Source organism: Gobio gobio (genome assembly GCF_949357685.1).
Source record: "Gobio gobio genome assembly, chromosome: 5".
NCBI lineage: Eukaryota > Metazoa > Chordata > Actinopteri > Cypriniformes > Gobionidae > Gobio > Gobio gobio.
In genome coordinates this window covers 19,778,592-19,795,446 of record NC_137101.1, presented here as the reverse complement: position 1 = coordinate 19,795,446, position 16,855 = coordinate 19,778,592, and the positions used below count along the sequence as shown (strand labels likewise).

The 16,855-nt window shown below is 39.7% G+C and overlaps 1 protein-coding gene across 1 annotated transcript in view; it reads left to right on the top strand.

Annotated features, from left to right (window-relative positions):
• rap1b (RAP1B, member of RAS oncogene family) overlaps positions 1-16,855 on the top strand; it is a 68,796-nt gene that overhangs the window by 33,741 nt on the left and 18,200 nt on the right. Inside the window, exon 2 of the mRNA XM_079818244.1 lies at positions 10,607-10,686. Coding sequence (XP_079674370.1) covers positions 10,630-10,686 — 57 coding nt within the window. The 5' untranslated portion in view covers positions 10,607-10,629. The remainder of the gene's footprint in view (positions 1-10,606; positions 10,687-16,855) is intronic.

The window sequence follows — 16,855 nt, the reverse complement described above, 5'->3', positions numbered from 1 at the left end:
TTCCACATTTTAGTCTCCCTTACCTTAGCACTCAAAAATATTGGTCAAATAGGCTGATTTGTCTGTTAGACGCTGATGTCTGAAGGATGAGCCGTTTCTGTGCTTGATTTAGCAGGCCTTTTACTTTACTACGCCTGTAACAGCATATAAGGTAATCTTACACCAAAATGGCAATCTCTTTTTGCAAAGAGCTGAGATGAGGTAGGAAGCATTGTTAGCAAATAGGTCATAAACAGAGCATTGCAGAGATATTATCTGCTTACACTGTATTTTGCTCTAGTATGTGTTTAGCGTTTTGCAGATTTATTCAGAGATCTGAATGCTCTGCTTGGCAATGGTAATTGGACTCAATTAAAATGGCTTCTCTATATGACCATCCTCTTGCGTTCCAATACTTTTAAGTCATTAGTTAGCTGCATATGCAGTGGATGAATAATGAATATTATTCATTTCAAATAATACATTTTGATGATTCTGTCTCATTATAAGCAATAAAACAGTGACTGCAAGGTTCACATGCAAATACTATAACAATAACTGGAAACAAACTATGTATTTTTTACTATGTGTGTGTGTGTGCAGTGAATAACACTGATTATCTCTTCATCACGGCACCTGTTAGTGGGTGGGATATATTAGGCAGCAAGTGAACATTTTGTCCTCAAAGTTGATGTGTTAGAAGCAGGAAAAATGGGCAAGCGTAAGGATTTGAGTGAGTTTGACAAGGGCCAAATTGTGATGGCTGGACGACTGGGTCAGAGCATCTCCAAAACTGCAGCTCTTGTGGGGTGTTCCCAGTTTCTAGTGGTCAGTATCTAATAAAAGTGGTCCAAGGAAGGAACAGTGGTGAACCGGCGACAGGCTCATTGATGCACATGGGGAGCGAAAGTTGGCCCGTGTGGTCCGATCAAACAGACGAGCTACTGTAGTTCAAATTGCTCAAGAAGTTAATGCGGTTAATGATAATGTCTAGTGGAGTATATGCCTCGATGGGTCAGGGCTGTTTTGGCAGCAAAAGGTGGACCTACACAATATTAGGAAGGTGGTCATAATGTTATGTATAATATGAAATATGATGATAATTTTTACACTCATATTTCATTATTTGAATGCTGTAACATGTTTTATTTGCGGAAGATTTGCGGTATATTTATTTATACACCATACAGCTTCAGAATACAGTTTGATTTATGTGATTGGTTGACCCACGTCTTGAGACATCAATGAGACGTGACGTCAGGTTTGATGTATTTGTTAGTGGGCTTTTTTTTTCTCTATCAAGCTGTGTGTGAATAGATAGAAGGTTATGGTTGTCCTTAAAGCCCTTTGAATGGCTTTAAGTAGCTCAACACCATGTTTGAGGGTCTTAGAGGCGGAATCCACTCACCGCAGAATCGCTTTCGGTCTCTGTCACCCTCTTGACCTTTTTCTGAGGACAACCTGAGGCTGAGCAAATACAGCCTGCACAGCCATTAGCCCAAGTGCTGCTCTTCCTGCACTGTCGCTGTGTGTAATAGTCAGACAGAAGGAAGCTTTGCCAAAACATGGGTGGAAAGATTGTTCAGAGAAGACGTCTCTCTCATTCTCATTTTGGGCTCTTATGATATTACTCGGCTTTTGACTGTAGATGACAGGTGTCCAAACAATAAGTGGATTCCCTGTTTTGAAGTCTTTGAAGAGCACTTCCTTCTGTTCTGCTTCTGTTTTCTCTGTATTCGTCAAGTGCCGGAAAGTCACAAACTAAAAGGAAAAAATATATATTTTAGAGGAAAAAAGGTCCATCTACTTTTTTTTCTCATAAATTAGTCATTTAAAGCCATGGCCTTGATGTATTTTTGTTTTTCTTGTCAAAAGCTCTTCAGTTAGTTTCTTACCCTTAAACCGCATGTTCACTGAGCAGGTTTTTTCTATTCATTGTGCAAGCATGCCACTCAGCTTTCATGGACAGAGGATTGTGGGATTGCAGCAGAGTGAAGCAGGTGGTGAGACTGTCAAAAAGTTAAAATATGATTTACTGTTTGCAATTGAGAGGCAAAATACACCTGGCAGCAGCCAATCACTGAGGTTAATTTGGTTGGCCCAGTTTTAAATCAGAGAATTATGTTACTGATAACGTAATTATTTTCATATTATGGTCATTTATTTAATAATTGACCAATACAAAAATGGAACCCTATTTGGTCTAAATTAAAAATAAAATTGTAAAAACTAAAACCAATTCAGGCATCATAACATAATGTACAGTCTATGAGCATCAATGAGCCTTGGCCACCCATGACCCTGTCGCCGGTTCACCACTGTTCCTTCCTTGGACCACTTTTGATAGATACTGACCACTGCAGACCGGGAACACACCACAAGATGCTCTGACCCAGTCATCTAGCCATCACAATTTGGCCCTTGTCAAACTCGCTCAAATTCTTACGCCTCCCCATTTTTCCTGCTTCTAACACATCAACTTTGAGGACAAAATGTTCACTTGCTGCCTAATATATCCCACCCACTAGCAGGTGCCGTGATGAAGAGATAATCAGTGTTCTTCACTTCAACTCATAATGTTATGTCTGATTGGTGTATATATACCATGCATTCATTTTATATAAAATATTAAATAATATATAAATAATATATTAATATTAAATACATATAAATAATTAAATTTAATACATTAAAATATATAAAAAGTAAATATAATAAAATGAAGAAAACAAACTCTGGGTGGATAACATGATATATATTAGATTGTGTCTACCTAACACTTTTATATCTCCTCAGCTTAAGAGTGTGTATCTGGCCTTTCTAAGCACAATTAACTTGGGCGTAAACGTGGCTTTTGTCACACATACAAAAGCTGTCAAACCACATAGATAAACATATTTCCATATGACTTCCATACTTACTTACACTCATTTGTACATGCCTCTTGTATACCTAGCCTAAAAGGACACTTTTATTGTTTTTTACTTAAGCTAAGTATATTGTAATTTTTAGGTGTGAATAAAGAATTTAGTCTTTTTAGTAGGGGTGGGAGAAAAGGTTGATGCATCGCGATTCATTATCCAACGATTCAGAATCGATTCTCAAAAATTCCGAATCGATTCTGTGTTTAATTCAAAAGGCCACTTCACCACTGTGCGCGCACGCGCGGTCACCGACCAAACAGAACAACCTGTTGATAGGCGAACGTTCGTATGCTGGTGAATTGGCTTCGTTTAAGATAAAATGGACAAACTAGACCTTTAAAGTTTTTAATTTCAAAAGCATTTCTAAATTAAGTTCATATTTCCATCAAACAAAATTCTGAGCCAAAATAACGAAGTGGTGCTCAAGTAGGCTATAAGGCGCTTTCTTTGCCATTAATGCTTAATAACACTCCTATGTCTCTGATGCGGTGGCCGGGACATAAACCTACCAACATCCGTGGCATAATTTTTGGAATGACTTATCGAATATTGCTGAACTACTGCACAATGTTTCAAACGAATTGAAAATTCTGAACAAATACTTAGTTTTGGTGAGTGATTCGTTAAATGTCTCTAACATGACTTGCAGCTCGGCAAGTTTTCTCATGCGAGATGTTATGCGCACACACTGAATTTGGCTTCTCAGCGAGCGCTAAAGTTGTTTTTCTTCTGCATTAGCCTATGTTTTAAATATGTTTTTGTGGCTCTAACCAAAGTAAACTTTTTTTTTTGCTTTTAAAGACATTTTTTGTTAAAATGTTTTAAAGAAACTGAAAAATTGTCACACAAATTGAGAACTGTTTATTCTTAATGATGGTTCTTTGCAGTTGTATGGCTTACCATGTTTCATTAGAGCTTGTTAATCTTGAATATAACTTTGTTAATAAAATAAAAGTATTGAAAGAAATCTTCATAATCATTTTTAATATGGCAATACTGTCAAACAGATATTCTTACTAAAAACAAAACGCATATTAGCTTACATTTTGGTTAAAATGTAAAGTTCATGTATTTGCACAGCAGGATAATTAGTTACCAAAAAATGTATGTTAAGAATCGTTTTGGGAATCGGATCGTTACTCCCAGAATCAGAATCGGATCGAATCATTAAGTGCCTTAAGATTCCCACCCCTACTTTTTAGGATGTATTTTGTCCTTTTAAAGTCATCCCCATTTTGTTTTCAAAAGTTAAGCTAGGTCATGAGCATGCTGAAACTCCAGAACTCATTCTCAGGCATTCATTCTCTGTTTTGGTTCCTTCATCACTGCGAAAATCCTCTTACACAGCGTCATGGGATCTTGCTTCGTTAATTACTAGAGAGGAAGCATTGTAGGAGAGTGATCAGTTCGCCACCGCAATGGCTCAGTGTGCCTGTTAATTTTTCAACAAGGCGTAAAGGAGACGTGTCAGAGAGCGTGTAGGGTTAGGAAACTCTCAAATCCTGTGGAGATTCCCATCAGAATAGATTTAGGATTCATCTACTGCCTTCTGAAAGCAAATTATATTTGATTTGGGAGGGTAAGAGGTCAGGATGAGTTTGGGTCACGTCGCATGTCGTCTGTTTTGTCACACACACAGAAGACTGCAGTCACTCATTAGTTCAAGCACCGTCTTCCTCTGAGTCAGCTAACACAGTGCTGGGTGGCTCGGAGATACTTTGAGCTAAACTTGTCATCGCTTGACTTTATAGCTCAGAAGAGGCGTGGTGTGTCAAAGGGGATGGTATGAGAAATCAAGTACTATTTCCTGTCACAATCCACCCTGTCATGTGTATCACACTCTCGCTTAAATATGACCATCGAAAGATGCTAATCTACACACCCTGAACTCCCGCAATCATTGTTAAGCCGACCACAGGCTTCAGGAGCCTGCAGTGTTTGCTTGATGCACTGTGTTACAGCATCACCTCTGTGTCTGTGAATTACAATCATGACACAAGCTGTAATTCTCATTAACAAACTCCTTGAAGCAGGTAAATATTGTTTGGATAAAGCCATATCATTAAGTTATCAGCTTGTTTATCTGCTCATGCACTCTTCTGTGCTCATAATCTTTACTTGAGGCATTATATTAGTGTTCACACCAATGGACGCTCATTTCCGTTTATTCTAAGCGTGCGCTGCAGTCTTGTCGTCTGCTGATTTCAATGTTTGAGCTCTTTAAAGGGATAGTTCACCCAAAAATGTAAATTTGATGTTTATCTGCTTACCCCCAGCCCCAGGGCATCCAAGATATAGGGGACTTTGTTTCTTCAGTAGAACACAAATGAAGATTTTTAACGTCCAACCGTTGCAGTCTGTCAGTCGTATAATGCATGTGAACAGTAACAAAATCTATTTGAGTAAAAAAAAAAACGTGCACATACAAATCCAAATTAAACCCTGCGGCTCGTGACGACACATTGTTGTCTTAAAGGTCCCATGGCATGAAATTTTCATTTTATGAGGTATTTCAACATTAATATGAGTTCCCCTAGCCTGAATATTGTCCCCAAGTGGATAGAAATGTTGATCGGTGTAAACCCGAGTTCTGGCTGTCTCTCTCTGCCTTTGAGAAAATGACAGGCCAGACTAGCCAATCCTGAAGCCTCCTGGTTTGACGTCCAAGCAGGAACGGTTTCCTCCCTTTCCTCCACCCAGAGAATCTGCCACGCCCATGCAAACACTCGAGATCATTAACGTTACTTGTGAACGAGTGAACTGGCAGTTTCTCAGTGTTTGGATGTACAAATGAAAACAGAAGTCTTTCTTCAGTTCCTCCTGATCTGTGATCATTGATTTCTGATGTGTAGCTAATTATTTATTATTCGTGCACACGCTGCGGCTTCTCTCTCTCCCGACAGAACGGTGTTTTCGTGTTTTCTATCTTGTGAGTCAGTGTTTTGTACGTCCTCGTCGCGTCTATCTGTTCTAAAATGTGCATACAGTCTTTTCTGTTTAACATCAGCAGTAACATCTTTAGAGATAAACCTCACACACGCCGAAGCTCGGCCTTCAACATCCCCGACCCACAGTACTGCATCTGGCCCACAGCGGAGGCACCAAACGCGGCGTGAGATTAAGCAGAAGGGGGGTAAGCGTGAGGGTATCTGGGCTAGGCTAGCCAGCTTTCCCCACAATAAACTGGATAACATTCGATTACTGCTGTTGTGTCTTTGTTTGCGCTGTGTAAGTTACTCAATGCGCATCACTGACGCTATTCATACGATTGGAACATATCTAGAAATAATGCTTTAATCAAACTTACTAACTCGTTCATCTCGCTGTAATGGTACATTGCATGTGTTACAAAGTTGGTAGAATAATGATGAAGAGGACTCGGTGTGACTGACTCGTGTTTATTCAGAACTCTCAGATACAAACACAATAAACTCGCGCTGACAGACAACGCTCTCATAACTCAGTAGTTACTATAAATAACTTTGTTAGCAATCGCTCCGTCTCCGTGATGTCCTGTTCGCGAACGAATCATTCTTTTGAATCGGTTCTTTTTAGTGAACCGAACCAGTTCACCAAATCGGACTGAATCGTTCTAAACGGTTCGCGTCTCGAGTCAGCGCTGATCCATAATTTACTAACTTTCTGACATGAGTGACAGCCCCTCTGACTAGAAATAAACTAATAACCTGAAGTATATTCTAGTAACTACAACAGTTCACCCTGAACTGAGACATGCTGAGAGAACTGATGTGAAGTGAACACAGGTCCATCTGTCTCTGGCAGACTCGTGCCTGCTCGTGCCTGCTCGTGCCTCGTTAAACCACGCCCCCTCCGCTCATTTAAAATGCAAAGATGTCAGCCAATCACAACAGTGGGCGTTTTTCCTGAAGTCTCACAGCAGACACGCCTCTTGAAGCAGGGCAGTCAGCCACAGGGCAAACAGCAGTATAGAAAAAATGCCTTTTATTTCTAAATTATGACATTTTATGATGTAAAAATCATACTAACAATATAAGTACACCTCAGGAAACACTATAAAATAATAGAAAAATGCCATGCCATGGGACCTTTAAGACACGAAACGATCGGTTAGTACGAGAAACCGAACAGAATTTATATAATTTTTTACATCTAATACACCACTTTGTTCAACAACCGGTGAGTGAGGTCTGTACACGATGTGGCGTCGTGTACGCAAGCCAGATCGTGTACAGACCTCACTCGCCAGAAGTACTGAAGAAACAAAGTCACCTATATCTTGGATGCCCTGGGGGTAAGCAGATAAACATCACATTTTAATTTTTGGGTGAACTATCCCTTTAAAGTGGGGTGGATTCTGATTGGCTGTCAGTATTTTTATTTTTCATCAGCTGGAAAAGGTCATCGTTCCTCTGTTTCGTAAGATTTACGCAATTTAATTAATAGTAAAATTCCATCAAATTGAATTTAATAATTGATTAAGGATTGTTCAATTTATTCAGTTAATTTAATTCAGTACAATGTCAGTACATTGGGATTCATGACTCAATTTAACACTTCAATAAAACACCCAAGAGTGTCACAGGAAAGTTCGCTGATTCGTTCACAGTTCGCTGATCATTTTCCAAATGTTCTGGTCTGTTCTTTACAGTAAAATCATGGTGGCCACCATTGCTCTCCTCTTACACACCAAATGTACTTTGTTAACCGCTATTAAAATGACCAGAAAATAATGGCAGATTACCGCCACCTACTTGACTGGAGTGTAGAACGTTGGATGGGAAATTATAAAATGGACCGAAAAGAATGTAGACTTGCACTAAAGTATCTTTTTCCTTCAAATTTCTTGTTTACTATCGAAGAATATCAGCTGCAAGAAAGCTATCTTGGATCTAAAAAAAATATATATTTTGTGGGTTTAATGACATTTTTTATTTCTGCAAGAAACACATTCACACCTATTACCAATCCAAAATGGCCCTGAAAGCTGCAATAAAGATGATTTCACAGCGATTTCTCCTTCCCACAAACCCAGATTCCCCTGCTTCTGTGATGTAAGCCTGTAAATCCCTGGTGCCTGAGGGCTTCATTGACAACCAAAAGCATATGTGGAATTCATATGTGAAGATCTAATCAGACTTTTCCCTTACGAAATGTGCATTTCTGTTCCAAATAGACTGATTCATTCTGTTGTCAAGATTTATATAGATGCAGTCAGTTTGACCCAAACAACCGCTGTTGTTCTCACCACTTCTGGGCTTTGTTGATCTTGTGTTGTCACTAGTAGTGTATACTGTATGAGCCATATGTGAAGAAGAACTAGGTCTTCAGAGGTTACATCTCCATTTATATTTGCGTTTGTATAGCTCTAGACTGACACATACAACGATACATCAGTTTAAAAGATGTTTTCCATTTAAACGCCGTATTCCCATATTGATAGAGCGTCTTATTCTATCAGCTTCACATTTCCCACTCAGCTTTCCACACAATTCTTCTCTCCCTCCTGCTCCGTCTCCCGTTCCCTCTGTACTTTGCCAATGTAAATGGAAAGCAGAGCATTAGATGACAGCGGAGGATTTGTTCTTCAGCACGGAGCTGCTGGCACTGATCTGTTGCTGAGAGGGGAGTGCAGGGGAATGGGGCAGCTCTCCGTCTCAGATACTCTTGTGTCTATTGCATTAGATGTAAGTGGTAATCTCTTCTGAGTGTGGTCTCACAGTCAGTCTGGCTCCAGATTCAGCAGTCATGCCCACTAAAACCCAGCGTGTTGGATCTGATATAGGCCTCCTGTTTTCCCCATTCCACACTTAGTCTGTTCTGTGGTCTCAAGCTTTGGTGGAATGAGGGCAATTGTTTGTATTTTTTGTTACCTATATTTATGGTTGAAGTATGTGAACTGTGGATGGGGTCTCAATGGTTGACTAGTCATCCGACAACTGATGATACGTGAGGATCGGTTGTCTTGATACAGCGTCTGAATTGCAATCATTACACTTATTTTCACATGTACACCTGTGTGTCTTAAAGGGTTAGTTCACCTAAAAATGAAAATTCTGTCATTAATTACTTACCCTCATCATGTCGTTCGACACCCGTAAGACCTCCGTTCATCTTCGGAAACACAAATGAAGATATTTTAGTTGAAATCCGATGGCTCAGAAAGGCCTCCATTGGCACAATGCACTTTACACTCTCAAGACCCATAAAATAACTAAAGACGTCATTACAAAGTCCATCTCACTACAGTGGTTCTACAATAATTTTATGAAGCGACGAGAATAGTTTTTGTGCGCAAAAAAACCTAAATAACGACTTCTATAGCGATGACCGATTTCAAAACACTGCATCATGAAGCTTCGAAACGTTATGAATCAGTGAGTCGATTCAGCGGTTTGGATCGCCAAAGTCACGTGATTTCAGCAGTATGGCGGTTTGACACGCGATCCGAATCATGATTCGACTCGCTGATTCATAATGCTTCGAAGCTTCATGATGCATTGTTTTGAAATCGGTCATCACTATATAAGTCGTTAATTAGGGTTTTTTTGCACACAAAAACTATTCTCGTCACTTCATAAAGTTATTGTAGAACCACTGTAGTGAGATGCATTGTGCCAATGGAGGCCTTTCTGAGCCACCAGCTGGGGTCAGGTGAACACAAAAACGCAAGCTTGTTTTGTAAGTTGTTGGATTCTGAAATGTGTCAGACTCAAACTCAATTGATAATGTAATTGAAGTATGTTTTGAATTCTCAAGCGAAACTGCAAAATAATAACTGAAATTATCTAAACAATCTGCCATTGGTTGGCCACGGCACGCATAACTCAATGCCATTGGTTGTTCCAATGTTGCTATGTCTGGCTGATAGTGCCATAGTCTTTACACTTTTGGGGGGGGGATCAACCAACGAATGATTGGTCGCCACTTACTTAGGTTTGTTACCACCACATCAATACGAGCTCACGTTAAGTTGGTGCATTGACCACGCATTCATTACTCTTTTTGCATACGTGGTGTTTTTCTGACCCAAGCCAGCACACATTCGTATATTATGTCTGTACGTCATTTTATTGCTCTAAGTGTTGCATAAGATAGCTGAGGAGTGAGAGAGACACAGAAATACCCAAGAGACAGGGTGTGGAGCAGTTCACATCTGTCTATGTGTATGTGTGTGTGTGTGTGCACGATGTGTGTAATTTATCTGAGATCTATGTCAACCCCAGCTCACCGCTCTTGTTCCACTCTCTTCCTGCTAAGAAGGAAACGGCATGAGTGCACAACTTTTTCGACCTCAAACCAAACACCTTCGTGGGCAGTGCACACTTACGTGTCAGATGATTGACAATCTTTTTGAGGTGTTATAAATGCAAACGCTGAAGTGTACGCATAATAATTGTGATGTCAAAGGAAACTACATAATAGTCTTAATTAATGAGTGGGCAGGAGTCTTGAGGGTGCAGTTCAGATTAGATACTCGGCTTTATAGCAATTTCACGCTGGAGGACTTCTGATAGCTCTGAACTTGAGGGCCGACCAACAGGTCTAAATCTACTTTGTTGCTTGATTGACTACGCCTCTCAGCTTCGGGTTATCCATTGAAGTCCTTTTTATGAACTTTTTGTGTTCAAAAGTTAAAAGAAAGTCAACTGAATAAGCTTTGAGTAACTTAAGACTGACGAAATGTATAGTTACCATCTTTTTTTGTCTTGTTTCTTCCTCAGGTAGTTAACAGACACACTGCACAATGCGTGAATACAAGTTAGTAGTCCTTGGATCAGGAGGTGTTGGCAAGTCTGCGCTGGTAAGTGGATTTAACCTTCCCTGCTTCCTTCCATTATCTCTCTTTTCATGCTCTTTTCTTTTCATGCTCTTTCCTTCTATACATAAAACATACATTTTCATGTTCATTTATATTTGTAAACATCTTACAACCTTGTCCTGATCTAGACCGTAAAAAGGGGTGTATGCTGAGGTTCTTCCATTATGACTTTTTGTGAAGCCAACTCAACAAGGATCTCAAATTCAAGCAATTTGGTCTAGGAGTGTTACAATATACTGGTGTCGACAATAACCATGCTATTTAAAAAATGGAATATTGATATCAGGAGCTTTCACACCGTAGAAACCTTTGTATAGTTCCTATACCTAATGGCGGAAGTTGCTGCTTTTTGGCGTGCTCGCACCTCAGGAACTGGGAACGATTTTAGTTCTAGAAACGCCTTTTGGGGGAACAAAATTAGCATCTACTTCAGAGTAGGGTCTAACACAGCATAATAGGAACTACCAATGACGTAAGTGAATGCTGGACGCATAAATTGGCTGAACGCCCACAAAACACCAGCATCCACCTTTTAAAAAAAGCTGTATACACACACAGATTATAGCCTATATATTCACTCCACAAACTAACTCTTCGAACATGGAAAACAGTGATAGATGGACCTCTCAACCTTTACACTAAGGAGAAAATCCAACGCAACATTGAGGGGACCAAGCGAAACATGATTATGTATTTCTGCTCAGCTAGCGACGTTGGACATCAACAACACGGCAAGCGCTAATACTTTTTCATATACTGTCTACTTTTTTTGTACAGTTCTATCTAATAACATATTGGACAGGACCGTTAGACAGATTGTAATTTAATGAAGACGGAAAATGGGTGCAATGCGTGCTCAGACTCTGGCGGCATCAAAATAATAATAATTTGTTACTTTATATAGCACTTTTCCAGGCACTCAAAGCGCTTTACATAGAACGGTGGAATCTCCTCAACCAATGTGCAGCATCCACCTGGATGATGCGACGGCAGCCATATTGCGTCAGAACGCCCACCACACACCAGCTTATTGGTGGAGAGGAGACAGAGTGATGAAGCCAATTGTATATATAGGGATGATTAGGAGGCCATGATGGACAGAGGCCAATGGGCAAATTTGGCCAGAATGCCGGGGTTACACCCCTACTCTTTATCGAAGGACATCCTGGGAGTTTTAATGACCACAGAGAGTCAAGACCTCGGTTTAACGTCTTATCCGAAGGACGGTGCTTGTTACAGTATAGTGTCCCCATCACTATACTGGGGTGTTAGGACCCACACAGACCACAGGGTGAGCACCCCCTGCTGGCCTCACTAACACCTCTACCAGCAGCTACCTGGTTTTCCCAGTTGGTCTCCCATCCAGGTACTGACCAGGCTCAGCCCTGCTTAGCTTCAGTGGGAAACCAGTCTTGGTCTACAGGGTGATATGGCTGCTGGTTGACTGCACAGTCAAAATAAAAGTCACAACAACAAGCGCGGATTACGTCACTTCAGAGTTCCTTCTGGCGGTGCGAATGTAACCAGGAAAATGGCCCTAGGGCAGTGGTCTCAAACTCAGTTCCTAGATGGCCACAGCACTGCAGAGTTTAACTCCAACCAGCTCCATCTCACACCTGCTTGGAATTTTCTAGCAATCCTGAAGACCTTGATTAGCTGGATCAAGTGTGTTTGATTAGGGTTGTAGCAAAACTGTGCAGAGCTGCGGTCCTCCAGGAATTGAGTTTGAGACCAATGCCCTAGTGGCTAGTTCTTATAATTAAGTTCCTAGAACTACCCGGTGTGAAAGGGGCTCTTAAAACTACATATAATACAGTGCAAGTATCTTGTTGATACTCCAACATAGTAGTAGGTGGTACTACAACTTTATGCTGGTTGGCACTTGTCATAAAATGGAAAGAAGACGATGACGCAATGTGTAGCTACTACCGCCGCATGAAATCATGTCAGTGATGATAACAGGTAAAAGTGAGACACTCTCACTCAAAAAAAGTAATTTTTGTATGCTTTTGATTCATTGGCCAAAAAAGTAAAAAGTTTAAAACTCTCTCTCTCTCTCACACACACACACACACACACACACACACACACACACACACACACACACACACACACACACACACACACACACACACACACACACACACACAGGGGGGGTTTTGTGAAATGTGGGGACATTCCATAGGCGTAATGGTTTTTATACCGTACAAACCGTATTTTCTATCCCCTTACACTGCCCTGCCCCTAAACCTACCCATCACAGGAAACTGCACAATTTACTTTTTGTGAAAAAACCTCATTCCGTATGATTTATAAGCATTTTGAAAAGTGAGGACATGGGGAACGTCCTTATATTTCACCCTCTTTTTGTAATACCCATGTCATACCCATGTCATTATACACATTTGTGTCCTGATATTTCACAAAAAACATGCCCACACCGACACACACACACAGAAAAATATAATGAAGGATGAATTTGCCTTATAGTATCCATATATAACATTTATTTATTTATTAGATATTGCAACAATACCGTTATCATGAATTATTTTAGCCTTGATATTTGTTAAGTGAAAATCTGATATTCCGACAGCCCTAATTCAGTCTCACTGTATATCATTGAATTTGTCATTGGTTGAGACGTTCAAAGAATAGTTCACCCAAAAATGACATTTCTGTGATCATTAATTCAGTCCCATGTCATTTCAAACCTGTATGATTTTATTTGTTCTGCGGAACTTAAAATATATATGTAAGTGTTTTCTTGAAAGACCCCGTTTACTTTCACTGTACGGACAAAAACTGTTCTTCAAAATATCCTCCTTTGGATTCAACAGAAAATGAATCGGTTTGGAACGACTTTTTAATCCATATGAAATTTACTTGCCTGTGGTTTCTCCATTTTACGAACCTCCCTCACCATATATAACAAATTGCATCTTATATATGGGGAAAAAAACATATATCGTCTAACTGTAGAGGAATTAATTTCCCCGTCTGAAAGAGCTGCTGTTCCGTTCTGTCCGGCGTCCCTGGAGAACATCTGTCTCCAATCAGGTCGGTAAAGGTTGTGAGAACTAAACCGGCCTCTGGTTGGTTGCAATGCCCTTTCTGAGCCACTCAAACATCACATAGCTGAGTCACGGAAACAGCTAAATGACTGTGCCTCAGTGCATTGGCATTTTCTATTAAGTCAGCATAATATATGTCAGAATAGCAAACCACAAATAGTTCGGCAGCTCTTCTTCAGAAATTCAGTAGGTCAGAACGGCAAAACCCTGTGGAAAAATTTCTGCTGCATGCCAGCCGAGAATATTAGCTTAAAATTTCCACATTTGCCCTGCCGTTTAAAAACAGAGGCTGTTTCCTCATGAATTATCTCTTATCATTGAGGTCATCGTTTGCTTCCTTAGCTCGTTAGCATACTAGTACCCCGCATGTAATACCGAACGTCCCGCTGACACCACTTTGACCTAGTTTGTTCCATCCCAGTAAACTCAAATGGCTCACCCATTGGAGAGCAGCCACAATGGCCCGACCCACTCACCTCGGGGCCCAACAAAGAGCCCATTGCCTGTATGTGTGCCACAGGGTGTGAGAACCATTCACCTCCATCCTCTTCCCTCTCAGCGCAGACCTCTTTCAGCATAAAGCACATAGACTTTTATTGTCCATTAACTCTAATTGGAGCACTATGGATGGGTCTGGATGAAATGGCCATGCAGAGTTAATCGTGTTGTAAATGCATTCACATTAAGCTCCTGTCCTGCTCCATGCAGACAGCAGGAAAGAGACAGGTCTGTAAAATCAGATCATTACTATGTGGGGTCAGCCTGGTGTCCTGTAATGGAGCTGTATAGACTACAACAATGGCCGCCCACTTTATAAGTGGCCCGCAAATCTGCCTGAAAAAAAAAAACATGTCTTACCGGAATGAATGAACTAATCGTCCTGTAAAGAATGGTGCATTTACGTATTCAAATCACTTGTCTTTTTAAAGTATGGGAGATAGTTTTAATGTCTCTAATTGAGTGGGTTTTTTTTCGCTGCATGTCTCAAATTTTGATATGACATTTACATATTCATCTTATTCAAATTAAAGCAGTTTATAAATCCACAATTGATCCCTAAACTGTGCACATTAATGTCAAGTACAAAGAGTGCTATTGTTTAATTCGATGAATTAAAAAATAATTCTTACTATTCATGTTAGTTTCATATACACTACCATTTAAAGGGGTCATGAACTGCATTGTTCTGTTTTGTTTTGTTTCCTGTGGTGCACTTACAATGTTACTATGATTTTTACATCAAAAATGGTCATAATTTAGAAATAAAAGGTTTTCCTACCCAGATTTTAGCCCTCTGATTTGAACGCTCTCTTTGAAGGGGCGTTTCTGCTGAGAGACTTCTCTCCTCATCATCTCTCTACCACGCCTGTGGGCGGGGCCAACGTTGCGATGATGAAGCAGACATTGATTTCGTCGCCGGGCTTGGTTACAAATAAAAGCTGTTTTTGGACCAACAAGGAAGTTTTCAGTTCGGAAACTTACTGGATATTCTAATAGTATGATGGCCACTTATATGTCAAAAGATCAAGGAAAATTAGATTTCTCAGTCTATGACCCCTTTAAATGTTTGGGGTCATAAGAAGAAGAAATGAATACTTCTATTGAGCAAAGATGCATTCAATTGAATAGAACAGTAAAGTAGCATTTATAATGTTCTATTGAATGTTCTATTCATTAAAGAATCATGAAAAAAGTATCAAGGTTTCCAAAAAAAAAAAATATTAAGCAGCACAACTCTTTTCAACATTGATTATAATCAGAAATGTTTATCAGCATATTATGATTTCTGAAGGATCATGTGACACTGAATACTGGAGTAAAGTGATTGCCATCACAGGAATAAATTATATATTTTAAATATATTAAAACAGAAAACCGTTACTTTAAATCGCAATATTTGCAAATTTTTGTATTTACTTTTTAATCAGTGGACTTTTAATTAGGACATTTACTTTCAAAACAATACGTTTGGTGACTGTTGTGCTCTGTTTGAATAATGAAACTGCACGGTCTATAGTGTGATTTAGCAGCTTAAAAAGAACAGTGGTGAGTAAATCACACTGTGGTCAGGAGTTATGAGCTATATGGTATATATAGTATGGTTGGCATGTATGACCTAATGGCATGGATTCATCTTTGGTCACCATGAGTGATTCCTGTGGTCTTGTTCAGAGGTTACTCATGTGTTTGTTTGTTCATGTTGGTACTGCACCCTTGACTACAGCAACTAAAACAAAAACGAGTAGGGCCGTTCTCAAACATTGACTTGAACTGTCTGTTTTGAGGAACTGTCGCATCACTAGGCAACGCCCTGTTCATCTATCCATCAGATGAGCTGAGGTAGTCCGGGGGAGTGCAGAGAGTCGGACAGGAGCAACAGGGTCAGCTTGTGCTGTAATGATGGATTGCCATAGCTTACACAGAGAGCCCATCTGCCTGCAGGCAGGAGCGGATCCACTCAGATGGGCATTGTGCCGACTTCTGTGTGCCTGAGTGAGACCGCACATGCTAATGTGTTGTTGCTCATCGATAGCCTAAAAAACAAAAGGCACCTTTCACCTTCCGCCATAGCTCTCGAATCTCATTCGCATTTCTGCATGCTTAAACTTTTATTCAGCAAGGATGCATTCAATTGTTTGAATTTTACAATAAAGACATTTACATTATAATTATATTTTAAATAAATGCTGTTCTTGGGAACTTTCTGTTCACAGTTTCCCCCAAAATATTAAGCAGCACAACTGTTTTCAACTGATAATAATAAGAAATGTTTGTTGAGCAGCAAATCAGCATATTAGAATGATTTCTGAAGGATCATGTGACATAGATTTTGGATTCAATAAATTACACTTTAAAATATATTAAAATAGAAGACTGTTGTTTTAAATTGTAATAATATTTCATATAATGTTTCTGGTTTATTTTTGTTCAAATAAATGCGCAAAAGAGACTTCCAAAACAAATCTTACTGACCCTAAACCTTTGAATGGTATAAGGTGTATCTATCAGATATATTTAATGCAATAAGTTGTTTTGGAATGATTTATTGTAAAAAATGGTTAACAAATAAATTTGAA